This window comes from Budorcas taxicolor, chromosome 6 (assembly GCF_023091745.1).
Source record: "Budorcas taxicolor isolate Tak-1 chromosome 6, Takin1.1, whole genome shotgun sequence".
Classification (NCBI taxonomy): domain Eukaryota; kingdom Metazoa; phylum Chordata; class Mammalia; order Artiodactyla; family Bovidae; genus Budorcas; species Budorcas taxicolor.
The window spans coordinates 37,158,075-37,173,049 of NC_068915.1; the positions used below are offsets into that span (position 1 = coordinate 37,158,075).

General features: G+C 37.8%; 1 protein-coding gene across 3 annotated transcripts in view; it reads left to right on the top strand.

Moving 5' to 3' along the window:
• ABCG2 (ATP binding cassette subfamily G member 2 (Junior blood group)) overlaps window positions 1-14,975 on the top strand; it is a 130,041-nt gene that overhangs the window by 87,288 nt on the left and 27,778 nt on the right. For all 3 annotated transcript variants that reach the window (XM_052641686.1, XM_052641687.1, XM_052641685.1), the window contains exons 2-6: window positions 623-841; window positions 7,884-7,943; window positions 8,814-8,928; window positions 9,742-9,894; window positions 12,543-12,700. In XM_052641686.1, the coding sequence (XP_052497646.1) occupies window positions 633-841; window positions 7,884-7,943; window positions 8,814-8,928; window positions 9,742-9,894; window positions 12,543-12,700 (695 nt within the window). In that variant the 5' untranslated portion in view covers window positions 623-632. The remainder of the gene's footprint in view (window positions 1-622; window positions 842-7,883; window positions 7,944-8,813; window positions 8,929-9,741; window positions 9,895-12,542; window positions 12,701-14,975) is intronic.

The window sequence follows — 14,975 nt, forward strand, 5'->3', positions numbered from 1 at the left end:
TCTAATTGGAGTTTATGTAAGAAGAGTTGTGTCTGCCTCCCTAATGTAGGTTCCAAGCTTATTATTATTGTTGTGATATGGCCTGTTCATTGGAAATGGAGCTATTTATTGCATTGAAGTTTAAAACTGGACTTGTTTTAAAATTTTAAAAATACATTTAATTGTATCAAATATAGCCAAAATATTTTTACTTAAACATGTTATGAATATAAAATGACCAATAAGGCATTTTACATTAAACTTTTTTTGATCTCTAAAATTTTTAACAAATTGAGATAATTGACATAATATCATTAGTTTCAGGTGTACAACATAATGACATAATATTTGTATATTTTGTGAAGTGATCACCAAAATAAACCTAGTTAATGTCCATCACACACAAAAGTCACAGATTTTTTTCTTCTTATGGTGAGGACTTTTAAGATCTCTCTTGGCAACTTTCAAATATACAATACAGTATTATTACCTATAGTCACTGTGCCACATTATATCCCAGGTCTTGTTTATTTTAAAAGTGGAAGTTTCTACCAAAGCAGTTTTGTTTTAAGTGTATTGTTAACTACTGTTTACAGTCTCATTTACCTGGACTATCAACTTATTTTTGCTTTTCCCTCCACAGGAAGGCGGAAATGTTCAAAATGTCTTCCAATAGTTACGAGGTTTCTATCCCAATGTCAAAAAAACCCAACGGCATTCCAGAGACAACCTCTAAGGACCTGCAGACGTTGACTGAAGGAGCTGTGTTAAGTTTTCATAACATCTGCTATCGAGTAAAAGTGAAGACTGGCTTTCTACTTTGTCGGAAAACAATTGAGAAAGAAATACTAGCAAATATCAAGTATGTCCTTGAACTTTTATTTAAGTAGGTTCATTGACATGCAGGTTTTGGCAGGCTTTGCTTATTTCACATAAAGGTGTGCAAGTCTATACAGATATGTAGACACGTGCTTTCATTTAATTTGACTAAACTAGCAGTGAAAGGGTTGGATCACATATTAAGTATATATAAATATAAGACTATAAACTAAGTCTAAGATATAAACTATATCTTAGCTTAGGTTATGCAGTTGAAGTCCAAAGTGAGAAGAGAATTTAGGATCCAAATTAATATTTAATTGTAGTTTAGAATCCAGGTTAATACAAATCTTCATTCTCTTCATCCAGCAACTAATGCATTAAATGGTGGCGAAGTGGGCAATAGAGTAGGAAGAAAATGAGCACTTAGTATCTACTGGGTCCCAAGATATCTTTTTCATATAGTATAGCCCTTAGGGTTTTACTGTTTTTTCTGAATTCTAGAAAATTTGAGCTGGATTATTCCTCTCTGTGGAGTGGAAAGTGCATCTGGGTTTGCTTAGATAGCACAGCCTATGTGTTTTGTTAATTTTTTTGTTTAATAGGGGAATAATTATTCCTAGATAAAGCAAACAGCTTTTTCGGGCTTTCCAAGACTGGAGGAATGGTTTATTAAGAACACTTTGGCCAGGTACGGCTATAAACCTGTATGAAATCAGATGCTTCTCACGTTTTCTTAGTGCATTATATGCGACTGTGGTCTTTTCTATTTCTGGCAGCCAACTGTTTCCAGAAGACTAGAAAATGACAAATACAGGAGAGAATTTTGGGATGTGGGTTGGGAAAAAACATCAGGGATCTAAAATTGATTAGGTTGCCAGAAGGCCAGGAGCAGTGTAGAATTAAATAAATTTTTCTCTATGCAATAACACAGATTGTACCACCTTCTTATGTTGAGAAACTCTATGTATCGGGAGAGGAATAATTGATGAAAAGCTTTTATCTTTTGCTCCATATCTAGACTAGCATTGACTGACCCTTCTGTAAAGCTTACTTTTTTTTTTGGTGGAGCATAATAATCAAGAAAAGTGCTGGTCACTTCAGATTTTGTGCTGATAAATGGAAGGTAACAAATGATTGGAATATGTACAGGTTGGTAAAATATACACTGCTCCAGGGTACATTTACCTTGCTTATGCTTTAAAGGTAGTAAATTAGTAACTTCATACACTAAAAGCCTCATCTGCTCGAGGCTTCATAATGTTTTTATGGTTCAGTGGTATGCATTTTAGCAACAGATGAGTTCATCCTACATGCATTCCTAGGTTCATAAAAACTCAGTCAAATCTTGCAATCATTTCAAATTTTACAGTTAAAAGGGTACAAGGTTGTTTTTTTTTTTTCTTGCTTGCTCACACTACTGGTTTAGGCCATAGTGTTTTTTATGTTCCCCCTATCTGCTGGCTTCAACTAAGTAGAGTTTCTGGGATGGGGAAAAGTGTGCTCTCATTTATCTCATTTTTGATTCATGTTTAATAGCACCATCAGCATTCAAAATAGTAACTGTGTTCCAGAAAAACTGATGAGGATTTTGATTTTTTGTTTTTTCTTTGGACATTTTATAATCTCACCTATAGAATCAATGTAGATTCTCATTTCCCTCTGGGGGAGAAAATACTAAAATAAAAACTGACTATATGAATTCACTTTGGCTTTTCACTTTCATGCGTTGGAGAAGGAAATGGCAACCCACTCCAGTGTTCTTGCCTGGAGAATCCCAGGGATGGTGGAGCCTGGTGGGCTGCCGTCTATGGTGTCGCACAGAGTCAGACATGACTGAAGTGACTTAGTAGTAGTAGAAGTATATGAATTTAAAAAAGTGAGATTTTACTTCCTTATAAAAATCTTCCTGCTTAGTTTTTCTCCATACCCAGCAGCTGAACTTTTTTCTCACGAAAGCTGAACATTTCTAGAAAAAGTGATCCATTCCAGTGACTGTGTGGCTATCTTATCATGTTCAGGAAAATCCATTATACTCTTTGGGAATTTTTTAAATTAATAATTTATTGTGAGATAATGTCAAGTTTAAACCTTGTGGAATATAACCGTCTCACCCAGATTCCCAGCTGTGAATATTTCACTGCATTTGTTCATCACTTTGTTTCTTTATCTACCAATTGTCGCTAATATTTTTCTAAACCACTTGAGAGCAGGCGGTCTGTATGGTGCTCCAGTATTCCTAACTCCGCCAGTGTATATTTTCTAGAGATAGTGACCCTCTCTTAGATAAACACAGGTCATTGTCTATAATAAGCTCAGGGGAAGTGTAGCTTCATAATGAATGCAATGATGGGTCTTATGGAGCCTTGGTAAACCATGCTCTTCACATGGTTGACTGACCACCACATCATGTCTCTTCAGTCTCATCCAAGCTGGTTTATTCCTGGCCAGCCCCTTAATCTTGGTCATCTGGTCATGTTAATGTCTCCCAGCCTTCTTTACCATATGTCACCATTTTCCCCTTTGTAAGTGACAAATTTTACAAGATAGATACTGTGACATTATTCCAAAATTCTATTTCTCATTAAACTTCAACCCACTAGCTCTAGCCCCCATTGATGACCCCTGCCTGAATCAGCAGGAACAATCTGTTTTGGTAGTTAATTATTCTATATTTACCAAATGTGACTTTCTGTTTTCATCCATCTCTTCTATATGTATTAGTTTGCGTTCTAGTAAAAAGAAGAACTTCATTCACCATCTCTTATACTTGTATTTGTATAAATACAGACCCATAGATTTGTATTTTATTCAATAGCATTCAACAGTAGTGCATTATTGTCATTATTTGTCTTGATACTCTTATTGTTCTTGATTCAGTCAGTGAGAAACTTCATGGTAGGTTCTGTATTTTTTAAACTCATTCTTTTGACATATTCTTATTCTTTCAATATTTTGTTGGTACAGCAAGAGGTTTCAGACTCATTGTGTACTTAACCTGTGTCAGACCTGGAATCAGCTGATGTTCCTTTTTGTGGAGGATAGAAATAGTTACACACCAAGATCTGGGTGCTTGGAATGTTTATTGCTATTAGGGTTTAGACTTCTTATAGCTTTTAGACTTCTTAGTGGACAGACCTAGGGAACATATGTATGTTTCAGTATATGCACATGTGTACTTATATCTAAAACTTTCTATATCTGTGTATGTAGATTAAAACCCATGACTTCTCATTATTACATTCTCCAATTTTTGTCTAATACTCCAATGTTCTTTCCACATATCCATGTTTGTGAAACGTCATTTCAGAATGTGACAAGCCTGATTCTCATTGCCTTCGAGCTACCTATTGGTTTACTCAATCAATATCCTTATTCTTCAGTATAAGGAGACTCGTGCCCCTTCACCTATTGCCCCTCTTCCTCCCACTTCCCTTTGCAGCCTGTGTTCTTGGATACTGGCATTGCTGTACTTCTACCCACTTTCATCACCTTCCTACTGAGAAGGGAAGTGGAAGTCTAATAGAAATAATCGACGTATTTGAACATCAAATAACAAATAGGGAATATAACTAAGTTTTTTCCCAATCAGACTACACCTATTTTTCATAAACTTTTCCTACTTCTTCTTTTTTAAAAAATATTTATTTATTTGACTGTATTGAGTCTTAGTTGTGTCATGCAGGATCTTTCATTATAATGTGCAGGCTTTCTGGTTGTGTGTGGGCTTAGTTGCTCTGCAGCATGTGGGATCTTGGTTCCTCGACCAGGGATTGAACCCACGTCCCTTGCATTGCGAAGCAGATTCTTAACCTCTGGACTATCAGGGAAGTCCCTTTCCTACTTCTTGACATTAGTTTTTATTGAAAATATTTCTTTTGATTTTCCTATAAGTAATTGTTATTTATGGAAATGTGGAGACTCATTTTGATATTCAACAAATGTCCAATATCTACTAGGTACTTGACATTGTGCAAGATGCTAGTGACAGATATGTCCTCTGTCCTCAGAAAATTTTTATTCTGATGGGAGACTCAGACAACTAGCATACCTTACTGTGTCATTCTACTGTAATAGAAGGGTTAGAAGGCACTGTGGATATCACTAACCCTAAATCAGAGGTTTGGAGGTGTGGGGAGAGAAAAGGTGAAAATTGTATATGTGCACACTTATATGTGATTGTGTGTGTGTGTGTGTGTGTGTGGGTAGAGGGTGGAGAAAGGTCATGTTCCAGGCAATGAGAATGGCATTGACTACAACCCAAGACCAAAGAATTAACCCATTATCTGCTAAAAAGTAATACATGTAATGTGAATCTTTTAGCTAGGTTTCATTTCATGTATTCAGTATTCAGGTGGTCTACCCATTGTAAACCACTACACTACATGTTTTGGGGGTGAGGGATAAGACAAGATGACGTAATTCTTGTTGGCAAGGTTTTACAGTATAGAGAGGGGAACTTTCCTGCATGTAAATACTGTAAAGCAGTACTTAAGGGTGGGGAATCGGTTTTGAGGGATGACAGTAGGGCAGAGGGTAGGGTGGAGAAACAAGGGAATTATAGACCATAGACTACTTTATGGGCCATCCATCTGTGTTGCAACGACTCATCTCTGTAGCATGAAGGCAGCCATAGATAATATGTACATGAATGAGTGTAGCTCTGTTCCAGTAACACTTCATTTATGGAAGCAGAAGACAAGTGACCAGCTGTACTAGAATGTAAATTCCACTCGGGCTAGGACATTTATTCTCAGCTCCGACCTGTGTCCTAGAAGAGTATCTTGTTATACATAGTAGACACTGGATAACTGTGTTGAATGAATGAAGGGAGAATTAGCCACTGCTCCACACTGGAACTCTTGCAGTTGTGATTGTATGCTATTGTTGTCTCCTGTAATTCTAGGGCTTAGTACCAAAGTAAGCCCAACTCAAGAACCTGTAAAATTCTCTCTTAGAATGTTTATATTCAGTTCAGAATTAATTTATTCAGATTGCTTGATCTTAATTTGAGGAGATATTTTTAAAACCTGGAAAGATTTTCTGACAATTAAATCTTTTTTTTTTTTTAATTTATTTATTTGGCTTCACTGATCTTAGTTGCAGCATGTGGGATCTAGTCCCCGGATCAGGAATTGAACTGCCCCTTGCATTGAGAGCATAGAGTTTTAGCCACTGGACCACCAGGAAAGTCCTAACAATGATGTCTTAATGAATAACAAGCTTATATCGGGTACATTAAGAGCTATTGATAAATGCATCTTGAAAGTTCACCCAACCATTAGCATGTCTTTTTACATCTGTGGGGAAAGGTCCCTGAAAAAATAAGAGATTTTTCTGTTTTACAGTTTGTTCCTGGTTTACCTAACCCATTTATTTGCCAGTGTTTCAGCTGATGAGCAAAGTGAAACATACTTGTCATCCTAGTACCAGCCATTTCACAGTTTTGACTTTGCAAGCTCAAAAGTCAATAAACGCTGAGGTCCTCTTGATTGGAAGCACTGAGGCACATTGTAAAGTTTATCACTCACAACATTTGTGTAATCAAATAATTTGTTTCTGTGAAAATATGTGGGAATGAAATACCTTTTGGTTTTGGACCTTCCACTTGGAATAGATGCCATTTTCTCTGTGGAATAAATTTTGACTTGCCTACCGATTTCAAAGAGAGATTGGCCTTAGTCATCAGAGTTGTGAAAGGGCTTCACAGGCCTCTTATTTCATTATGTCTTTATAACTGTGGAGGTCTTGCCCTTAATTCTTCTTTCTCCCATTCATCCTCTTTAACCATTCTACTGGCTACCTATAGGATAAAAGCCAAAATATTTGCCCGCTTCTTGTGATTAAGAACCGTCAATACTACCTTAATTTTTTCCTCCCTCCTGCTTTCTTTCTGAATATTGGCTGACCTCAAACATCTGCCTTGTTTGGAACATGCTGTGTGTACACCATCTCTGTATATCCTTAAAGGTCATCTACTGTAGGAAGTGGCATCCACCATTTTTAAAATTGGAGGATAGTTGCTTTACGATGTGGTGGTCTCTGCCATATATCAACACAAATCAGTATAGTTATGTATATATACGCACACACATATATACATATACACACACACACACACACATGCTGTGCTTAGTCACTCAGTTGTGTCTGACTCTTTGCGACCCCATGGACTGTAGCTACCATGCTACAGTGGGGCATGGGGATGGGGATTCTCGAGGCAAGAATACTGGAGTGGGTTGCCATGCCCTCCTCCAGGGGATCTTGCCAACTCAGGGATCAAACCCAGATCTCCCACATTGCAGGCAGATTCTTTACCATTTGAGCCACCAGAAAAAAAAAATATATATATATGTATCCCCTCCCACCACTTCTAAACTGAGAAATAAGTATAAATTTCTACTTATACTTTACAAGAAAGAAAATGATATATCTTAAGGGTATATATTTTACTTTTCTAATTTGATTAAGAATTTTGTGAGGGTTTAGAACTGGTGATATTTCCTTTTTAACCCCCTTGAGGTGCTTTATTCCAGCCATTAAATTTTCATTGCAGGTGTACTGCTTCTTTGTCTGAATAGATTTGAGCAATGAAAACAATACTACTGATGATTCTAGAAATCCACTGACATTAATTGTGTAGAAGTTGGCAAGGTAGCGAGTCACATGATGCGAAGATAATAATCGTCAAGCATCACTCAAGACTTATTATGCACTTTATTTTACACTGTGAAAGGAGAGTAAGTGTAACAGAGATGCTTCACCAACATCTGTTATGTCAGGGAACTTTGAAAGTTCTTGTGTCCTTTTCTAAAAAATTTAAATGTTGTAGAGAATAAGCAAAAGGAGTTTAGAGGAACCCAAGTCATTTTTATTCTAAGTCCTGACTAGTGATTAACATTCTTTGTAGTATGCTAGATTTTTATTACTCAACAATTCAGTTTCTTTTTCCTTTAAGAGTTGATTTGTGCTATTTTTTCTCCTATCATTTTATCAACCTTCGTTGAGTGTATTAAATACAAACCCTAAATTATAGAACTGGTTTAAAACTGGGTAAGTAACTGGATATATTTCTGCATTTACAGTGGAGTCATGAAACCTGGCCTCAATGCCATTCTGGGACCCACAGGTGGAGGCAAATCTTCGTGAGTATAATAGTATAAGTAAGCTTTTTCTTTGTAGTTTTCATGTGTGGTTTTTAAAAAATGGAATTAGAGTCAACATAAATATTATGTTAGTTTCAGGTGTACTATATAGTGATTTGACATTTGCATTCATCAAATGATCACCATGATAAGTCAGGCCATCTGTCCCTGTATAAAGTTATTACAGTATTATTGACCCTATCCCTTATACTGTGTGTTACATCCCTGTGGCTTATTTATTTTATGACTGGAGGTTTGTACCTCTCAAATCTCCTTCACCTGTTCCCCACCCCCAGTTTTAAGGTGCTTTTAAAGAACACTTTCGTGTGAGCAGGTGTTTGTTTGTTGAACATTTTCTCCATGTCTGGTTTGGTACTGGTTGCTACGGATAAGGTGCAGTTGTGCTAGCTTGTGATTGTGTCCTGAGGAAGTCTTATTAGGTCAGCTTTACTAATAGGACACTAGCAGGACTCGATAAGGTGATTGGCATACAGCTGTCAGCTATGATTTGAGGTATAGAGTGGAAAAGGAAGGGGATAAAACTGAAAGTGGGGAGAGGAGCCAACGGCATAGTGAAGGCTTATATCTTAAGCAAAGGATCACATTGCCTGCCTGGAGACCCCCAAGGTCAGACAATCAAGGGGGCAGTTTGGGTGGTCTGTGCTGGATCAGGTAAGAGAGCTTTACTTTCATATTTTTGGGCTTTATTATAGCATATAATTTTTAAAAAGAAGGTAAGATTTACAATATATGTATATAATTTTAGTTAAACCATATAATTTCTTGATCTGTTAATTTGGATTCAAATTAGCTAAGAGGTAAAGCCTGATTTGGAGGGGGAAAAAAAGCAATAATGTATGTCTTTTATAGGTTGTTAGATATCTTAGCTGCAAGGAAGGATCCACATGGATTATCTGGAGATGTTTTGATCAATGGAGCACCTCGACCTGCCAATTTTAAATGTAACTCAGGTTATGTGGTACAAGTAAGTATTAGTGACTTTACCTATTAGATTTCTTCTGATTTTTTATATGGGCAAGTGCCTTGGCTGATAGTTGAGTGTGCTTCCAATTGACTACATGACATAATCATAGAAAAAACTTTTCTTTATACCAGCTTTTCATAATATCCTATAAGATTCAGAACAGTATTATATGAAAGAAGAAAGTCTGGAATATGACCCTTGTAAGGGCAGTAGTATCAACTCTTATTATCATATCATTTCTAAACACATTACTATTTTACTGTTTTTGCCTTACCATCACGTCTCTCCTTCCCCTAGCTTAGAACAGTGTTATATAATCCTTGTGTAAAGCATTCTATAAATGTCTGCCAGTAGTAATCATAATTACCTGTGTTCTCTCTGGGTATACAGGTTAGAAATGAAAATTAATTCATCAGGCTATGCAGCTGTCTGAACATGGAGTTATTGTAATTTGTTTAATTGCAAGTTCATTACTGGGGCTTCCCAGGTGGCACAGCGGTAAACAATCCACCTGCCAATGCAGGAGATGCAAGAGATGTGGGTTCCATTCCTGGGTCAGGAAGATTTCCTGGAGAAGAGAATGGCAACCCATTCCAGTATTTTTGCCTGGCGTATCCCATGGACAGAGCACCCTGGCAGGCTACAGTCCATAGAATTGCAAAGAGTGGGACATGACTGAGCACACAACACACACAAGTTCATTGTTAGCTAGAACTTGGGTATCTTGTTTTTGTGGATAAGTTAGATATACTACAGAGTGATGATATTAGAAAAGACCTCCTATATCTTGTTAAAATGCCATTTTTCTTTAAGGATGATGTCGTGATGGGGACTCTGACAGTGAGAGAAAACTTACAGTTCTCAGCAGCCCTTCGGCTTCCAACAACTATGACAAATTACGAAAAAAATGAACGGATTAACAAGGTTATTCAAGAGTTAGGTCTGGATAAAGTGGCAGATTCCAAGGTAATGTGGAAAAAACTGATAATATCATAGTGAGCAAATAGGACCTCACCTGTGTGGATAGTATAACTTACTCAGAGATTTTCTATAATATGTATGGTCAAGAGTGGCTGCTTTCTGAAGCCATGAGAAAAGTGACTGGTTACCTAACATGAAGATGGAAGTTAACCAGGTTAAAAAAAACTGAAAGTGATTAACTCTTGGGCAGCAAGTGTGGCAATGCGTTCTAGTATGTGGAAGTGTTCTTTGCTATGAACAGGTGACCCTTTCTGTGATTGCAGCTCTTGATCCTGTCCCACCTCTGGTCGGTTGGTTGTCACGTCTCATTCAGTGTCTTCACGCGAACTTTCCTTCTTCCTGTTTTCTTTTCCTCTTGCAGTTGTTCTTCTTCTGTTCTTCCATGAGGCTTTCTTCCATTGCTTTTGAGAATTATATTTCTGGAATTCATAAATGGTGAAAATGCAAGGATTCAGTATGTTTCACTTTGCTGTCAGTTGGCTTCCAAAATTATATTCGGTCAAACTAGGGATTTATTTGTAGTTTGTGTAGCTTCCAACTTGTTGTTCTGAAGTCTTTCTTTTGACATTTTTGTCTCCCATTCCTCCCTCCCTCGCTTCCCTTCTCCCTTTCTTCTACCAGTGTCTACTTACAGACTGTTACGTGCTGGTCTATAGGCTTTAGATATAACAGTTGTAGGCAGGAGAGTAGAGTAAAGTAACTCCTTTTGTGAGTTACGCAAGTTTGGAAAGAAGAATTGAGATAAATGAGTGACCTTTATGGTTGATGACTAGGTATAAAAAGATTTTCTGGAAAACATCTGTATCTTTTGGTGAAGATGAGCTTTTCAGCTTGTGATGGCTCTAGTTTAGTCCCCTTGTGGTAGAGGTAACAAAGAATGGAGATATTTTGCTGGCTGCTGTTTCAGATGATACTTTCTGACATTATTTAATGTAAAGTATATTTTGCTGTATTTTGTTTGGAAAAATAACCCTGAGATGCCACCATATTCCACTAAATTCATTTTGGGAGGATTGGGTTTCCTTTGTATTAGCTCTGTTTATTTGATAGTGTCTTTCCAATAAGGTATTTATCATTCTTTATCTTTGAGTAAAAGTTCTCTACCAATAGGCAGTCATTACCCATTCCTTGCATGGATTTCCAGGGAAAATCAGCTGAAACAGTTGTTGACTTAGAATTTATTTATCTAATTAATTGAAATACTTCACTTAATGTTTTTAGTTTTTATGAAATTTTAAGCATGACAAATGTAGAGAGAATAGTCTGATTACTTAGTTGTTACTGAGTCCAAGTTTGTATAGCTCACCATGTGACAGACCAGTAAATTGAGAGATGAATTGTTGGGGCAAAGAAAAGTGACTTTATTTGATAAGTCAGCAGACTGAGAAAACGGTGGATGAATGTCCCAAAGAGCTATCTTACCCAAATTAGAATCAGACATTTTTTATAATAAAAGAGGAAGAGGGTGTGATTGGTTGTTACAAACTTCTTAATGTCAGAATCTTTTGTTCTTGCAGCTTTCATGTGGATCTGGTCACAATGTTCCTATAAACCTCTAACAAGACAAATGTTATTCTCTGTTATGCAACTTTCTATCTCTGTATGAACGGAAGAAGTCTAATCATTCTGACCTTTAAAGGTCAGATCTTGGAGAATGGGCTATCCTGTATGGGCTATAAGCCACATTCATTCAGATTTCCTCATTTCTCTTGAAAATATCTGTTACAGGTCGGTTAGAGGATCTGATCACAGGCATGAGTAGCACTTGATTATTATCTTTTTGAAGACTCATAATATAAGAATTTAAGTGATAATATGATTGAACCTGGCTTCATATTGAATCTATTCCTTTAGATCTAACCTGTATAGGCTGTTGCCTGAGCTTAGTCATGCTGGTTCTACGTCTTCTACAAAATGATATTGATAACTATTAATATAAGAATGATTTCCTACTTCCTTTCTCCCCCAAAGCCTTCCTGGTCCCCCACCACACAGTAACGCTGACTGGTTGAAAAGACCCGGCCAATTGCCCTGTAGAAGAGTCTACCTTCCCATGTAGAATAGCCCTATAGAATAGTCTACTCATCCTGTTGCCCTGTAGAATGAGTCAGGACTTCTTTAGTAAGTTAAGGGACAGGAGGGCTCAATTTGGGAAGACTTATGATGATATAAGTGGTGCTAATGTGGAATAATAGAAGGTGAACTTTCCTAGCTACCAAGCCACACTGATGACTTTGTTGGGGATGGGGTGGGGGTATCAGAAGGCTATAAGAAGACTAACAGTTATAGATGCTTTCAACTTCTCTGCTCCTATCTTCATCTCTCTTTTTGGTCTGTAATTTCTCACCAAATCTTTTAGTGTTCTAGCTTAACTGTCGTAAAACTAAATGTTTGGCTTGATAAGCAACATATAAAGCATAGGTTTCATATTTTACCAGTTCTGACCTGAACCTCAGTTTACTCTTCAAGTTAAAGAGAAGCCTGCCTCTTCTCCCGTATCGTCATTTATTTGCTATTTTGAAAAAACGAGGATTATGTGATGAAGTAACTCTTATAGGGCTGGAACATTTTAGGAGCTCAACAAATGATAGCGGCAGAGGATGTTATTGTTGATAATGGTATTTGTGTTTTAGGTTGGAACTCAGTTTACCCGTGGTGTGTCTGGAGGAGAAAGAAAAAGAACTAGTATTGCAATGGAGCTTATTACTGATCCATCCATCTTGTTCCTGGATGAGCCCACAACTGGCTTAGATTCAAGCACAGCGAATGCTGTCCTTTTGCTTTTGAAGAGGTAAATGCCATGAGAATATTATTCTTTCACTGATCTACTGCGTGGTCACCTGCTACGTACCAGGTATTCTTCTTGGTGCAAGGGATTCATCAGTAAGCACAACAGACAGAAATGTCTTCCTTGGTTGTAGGGAAAGTCAGTTAGCAAACGTAAGTGTTTCATGAAAAATGAGGCAGGTTGAGAGTGTAGCAAAATATGGCTATGTTGGAATAGAGATGCTGTGTTATATATAGAATGATCAGGGAAGACCTCAAAGAGGTCTTGAGCTGGAAGCAAATGGACAAGACCTGGATATATGAGAGTAGAGAGTTCTAGTGGAAGGGACAGCCAGTGGCCCTGAGGCAGAGTGTGCCTCCTGTGTTTGGAACCCAGTAAGCTGTGGAGGGGGGTGGGTGTTCATTATTGATTACTTTGCTCAGGGTGCCTTAGCGTAGTATAACAGACTGGATGGCTTAACGTAGAAATTTAGTTCTTCACATTTTTGGAGTCTAGATGTCCAAGATCAGGCATTCAGCAGAACTGTTTCTTCTGAGGTCCCTCTCCTCAGCTTGTAGATAGCTGTCTTCTCTCTGTGTTTTTACTTCATCTTCCCTCTGTGTATCCATGTCCTAATCTTCTCTTCTTATGAGGACACTGGTCCTGATTGAATGATGACACTCACATGACCTTATTTATCATAAGTGCCTGTTTATAGTAAAGAGCCTCTCTCCAAATACAGTTATACTCTGAGGTTCTCCTTAGCACCTCAGTACCTCAACATGAATTTTGAGGACACACAATTCAGTTCATAACAGTTAGAAAAGGACATGAGATGAGTTTGAATGGTTGGCAGATTATATAGACTATAGGCCACTCGAAAAACTATGGCTTTTAATGTCTAGGTGATGTGGCAAGCTTTCAGAACCGAGGACCGGCAGTTATGTAGAGAAAAGCCTGTATAATTAGTCAGGGGTGAATGGGAGGAATCCAGCGAGGAGGCTGTTTGTATTAGCACAGTTGAGGTATGATGCCAGCTTTGACTAGGATGGTAGTGGGAAGAGGAGGGGAAGCGGGTGGGTTCTATCTATTTGCCAAATAGAGTCAACATGATTAGCTTAGAACTGGTTGTAGGGTGTGATTATTGAGAGAATAACTTCTGAGATTTGGGGCCTGAAAAATGGAAGAACAGAGTAGAGACTCATTTACAGAGGGAGAAGGAGGAGAGGGTGGGATGTATGAAGAGAGTAACATGGAAACATATACACTGCCATGTGTAAACCAGGTAGACAATGGGAATTTGCTCTATGGTTCAGGGAACTCAAACTGGGGCTCTGTAACAACCTAGAGGGGTGTGATGGAGAGGGAGCTTTAAAGGGAGGGGGCATAGGTATACCTATGACTGATTCATGTTGATGTTTGGTAGACACCAACACAATACTGTAAAGCAATTATACTTCAAGTAAAAATAAATTCATTAAAAAAAAAAGAATATCATTTACTTTTACAAAGAAGATGGTTATAGGATAAATTTCAAAAGTTTTGGGCATCTTTTTTAAAAAGTTTCAACCTCCCAGAACAGTTCCAAGAGTAGTACCAAGTACTACATTACCACCTTACACACCTCCCCACCACAGAGTCCACAGCACTGATGATATTGTCACCATCCAGTGCATGAACTCCAGTCCGACTTCCCCAGCTGCCCCAGAAGTGTCTTTTTTTCCCCTTTCTGGCTCAGGATTATCTTCAGAAACAGCCCCCACTTTTTTTTTTTGGTCTTTTCTAATCCTGAACAGTTCTTTATTCTTTCCCTGCCTCTCACGTCCTCACACATATTTGAGAGTACATTTCATAGGGCGACCCTCAAGTTGTATCCAACCAGTGTTTCCTCACGATCAGACTCATGCCATGAATTCTTGGCAGGGATGCTGCAGAAATGATGCCGTATTCTCAGTGATAACATCATGCTGTGTGATTCTGACTTCTCCCATCATGGATGATGTTCACCTTCATCAGCTGGTCATGTTGGTGTCTGCTGGCTTTATCTGCTATGAAATAACTATTTTCCCTTTGTAATTGATTAGTGTTTTGTTAGGGGAGATAGTCAGATATTAGGCCAGTATCCTGTTCCTCATAAAATCTTCCATGCACCAGTTTTAGCCTGTATTCACAACTGTCTCTATCAGCTCTGAGTCTGAGGGTAACCAAGTGGTGATTTTCTTTTTACATCATTCATTCAACATGTATTCAGTGGTCTTTTACTATAAAGAAACTTTCTTCCTTCTCTGTTCCTATGTTT